The 1,655-nt window shown below is 32.0% G+C and overlaps 1 protein-coding gene across 3 annotated transcripts in view; it reads left to right on the top strand.

Annotated features, from left to right (window-relative positions):
• LOC107675790 (TBC domain-containing protein kinase-like protein) overlaps positions 1-1,655 on the top strand; it is a 57,823-nt gene that overhangs the window by 6,067 nt on the left and 50,101 nt on the right. For all 3 annotated transcript variants that reach the window (XM_016470254.1, XM_016470262.1, XM_016470269.1), the window contains exons 5-6: positions 506-579; positions 1,089-1,230. In XM_016470254.1, the coding sequence (XP_016325740.1) occupies positions 506-579; positions 1,089-1,230 (216 nt within the window). The remainder of the gene's footprint in view (positions 1-505; positions 580-1,088; positions 1,231-1,655) is intronic.

Here is a 1,655-nt window from a genome sequence, read left to right as displayed (position 1 = left end):
TATTTTATTTTATTTTATTTTATTTTATTTTATTTTATTTTATTTTATTTTATTTTATTTTATTTTATTTTATTTTATTTTATTTTATTTTATTTTATTTTATTTTATTTTATTTTATTTTATTTTATTTTATTTTATTTTATTTTATTTTATTTTATTTTATTTAAACGTGTAATTTTTGGGGGGTTGACAAGTTCCTCAAATTGTATTTTTATTTTATTTTATTTTATTTAAACTTGTAATTTTTGGGGGGTTGACAAGTTCCTCAAATTGTATTTTTATTTTTATTTACATCTAAACCTGTAAATATTTTTGCTCAAACATTTAATAATATTTCAAGTATAGCCTTATAGTAAATTTTGACAAACTATGTCACTGTTAGCATTTGTTGAGTTTTAATACAATAAGCACAGTAAAATTGTCAGAATGATATCAGAATTGATGTCTTACTGTGACGTGCTTTCAGCTCACTGTTGGAATAAAATGTTCTTTTACAAATCAACAGGGTAAAGTGAAGCTGGCCAAATTCGGCCTGTATCATATGACCGACCATGGAGCAGATGTTGACTTTCCTATTGGGTACGTCATTCAGCTATAATGTTTTCCATTTGTTTCCTGATCTAACATATTCCTCAAAATGAAACTCGCATGCTTTGGAGTCTATATAAGGGTGCAGATAACATCTCGGCATCATTATTGCAGAGCAGAAAGTCAGGGCGAGCTTTAAATCTTCTGCGCCGTCTTTTTAAGATGCATCGTGGCTCCAAATCGAAGCGTCGGCCTTTCATGGAAAAAAAGATCAATGGGTCATGCTGTGCTCTCGTAATAAAGAAAGATGAACTAACATTAGAAGTGCATCATTGTGGCCCATCTTTGTTTTGATCAAAAGCAGATCCTGGATATCAAAGCGGCTTCCTTATGCGGTATCATAAATAACATAGCTGAGTGGCACAACTAGGAGCCCTCATGTTCTCAGAGGGCCCATCTTATAATATCCGGTTTTGTGGGACACGTCTTTTGTTATCTGTCATCACAAGGACCACATCTGCACTCTGCACCTGCCCACTTCTGTTCCTCTGTTTCCGTAGGTATCCATCTTACCTGCCTCCAGAGGTTATTGCTCAAGGCTGTTTCTATTCCAGCGACCCCTCGATCATTGAGGCCCCTCTTCCTTCAGGGCCCAAAACAGACGTTTGGTCTCTCGGGGTGCTTCTGTTTGAACTCTGTGTGGTACGCTCTCAGAGTTTTCATTGATTCTGCTCAACAAGGACTGAACTGAATTTTACATTAATGCAAATTATTTTTTTTCCAAGATATGAATAATGATGTTACTGTATATATATTGTATGTTTAAACAAAATCATGTCCCCAAGGTTTTACTTACAGGTTACATTTTATGCATATTTATCAATCAAAGACAGTAAAGTTTATAAATTCCTTTTCTCCCTAAATAATCCATTGGTTGTAAATTTGGTTGATTGCAAAATTTCATGAAAGGCGATTTTAAAAAAGGGACACATTTGCTTGAAATACACTGAATTCTTTCGTAGCTCGAAATGTGCTGAATTACAGAAATAAAAAAAAAATAAAAAAAAAAAAATATATATATATATATATATATATGTTTATAAAAAAATGGGAAACTTTCTGAAAAA

Source organism: Sinocyclocheilus anshuiensis, unplaced genomic scaffold (genome assembly GCF_001515605.1).
Source record: "Sinocyclocheilus anshuiensis isolate Anshui unplaced genomic scaffold, SAMN03320099.WGS_v1.1 scaffold469, whole genome shotgun sequence".
Lineage (NCBI taxonomy): Eukaryota > Metazoa > Chordata > Actinopteri > Cypriniformes > Cyprinidae > Sinocyclocheilus > Sinocyclocheilus anshuiensis.
Note: the sequence above shows the minus strand (reverse complement) of the source record. Positions and strands in the feature narration are given on the sequence as shown.